The sequence below is a fragment of the Aphanomyces invadans genome, assembly GCF_000520115.1.
Source record: "Aphanomyces invadans strain NJM9701 unplaced genomic scaffold supercont1.4, whole genome shotgun sequence".
NCBI lineage: Eukaryota > Oomycota > Saprolegniomycetes > Saprolegniales > Verrucalvaceae > Aphanomyces > Aphanomyces invadans.
Window position 1 is genome coordinate 754075 of NW_008580149.1, and position 992 is coordinate 755066.

At 55.7% G+C, this 992-nt stretch overlaps 1 protein-coding gene across 1 annotated transcript in view; it reads right to left on the reverse strand.

Annotated features, from left to right (window-relative positions):
- Positions 1-527: 527 nt before the first annotated feature.
- The window catches only part of H310_02714 (hypothetical protein), a gene marked incomplete at its 3' end in the record, with an annotated part of 3478 nt that continues 3013 nt past the window's right edge, over positions 528-992 (reverse strand). Inside the window, exon 2 of the mRNA XM_008866311.1 lies at positions 528-967. Coding sequence (XP_008864533.1) covers positions 528-967 — 440 coding nt within the window. The remainder of the gene's footprint in view (positions 968-992) is intronic.

Sequence of the window (992 nt, forward strand, 5' to 3'; positions counted from 1 at the left end):
GGCGGGAGTCATACAGCGTGGCGAAAAAACGTGAAGCCGTGGTGATGCTGCAGACTACCTCCGTGCGATGTTGATTGGCTGGAAAGTCCTTCGTAGTTCGAAGAGCATTAGCGAATAGGAACACAGCGATTTGAACCAGATCGAAGGGCAAGTGGGCGTTATATCCCATCGTTACCTGTAAATGCCAAAACATGATGCGTTGATGCGACAACATGTGTCCCAACTACAAATATTGAGGAAAAAGCTGTAAAATTTGAATAACGTTACGTTTTCCAATACTGTCCGTAGTGGTGTGTGCTCAATCTTTAAATTAAATTGAGTGTTAACAAAAAATTGCTTGTCCTTGCACCGCTGCGATGCCGACGTCTCCTCAGCGTGCCGCGCTGCTCCTGCCCCCCCCCCAATTTGTTTGCTTCATCGTTCACCCTGAAGCGCACGCGAAGTCCATCTGCCATCACGTCAACCAGAAGAAATACATTACAACGGGACCGACAATCGCCGCCGAGTGCTGCCGGGACGACGCGGGCTTATTTGGGGACGCACTGCGAGTAATAGTCGTTGTGCTTGACGCACTTGTCCTCGTCACGGCACTTGGTCAAGCCCGTGTGCCCGATGCCGCCGCATCGCGCCCAAGTGGCGAGGACGCCGTCCTTGGTGGGAGCGGGTCTGCATTGCGAGTACCATTCGTTGATCACTTCGCACGTGTTGCCGGTCGTGCACTGCTTGGGGCCCTGGTACGCCTTCCCACCGCATTGCTGCCACACAGCGACCACGCCTGAAGCTTCCGCCGCCTTCGCGGGCTGCTTGGGCTCGCACAGCGACAGGTACTGGTTCTTGTAGTTGCACTGGAACGAAGCGTCTTCGCAGCATACGCCGTAGGGCCAGTTTTGCCCGTTGCATTGGCTCCAATTCGTGCTGCACTTGCCAGAGTTGGCCGTCGTGGGCACGGGGGCACCAGTCGTCGTGACTGGGGAAGCGGTGGTCGTGGTGGC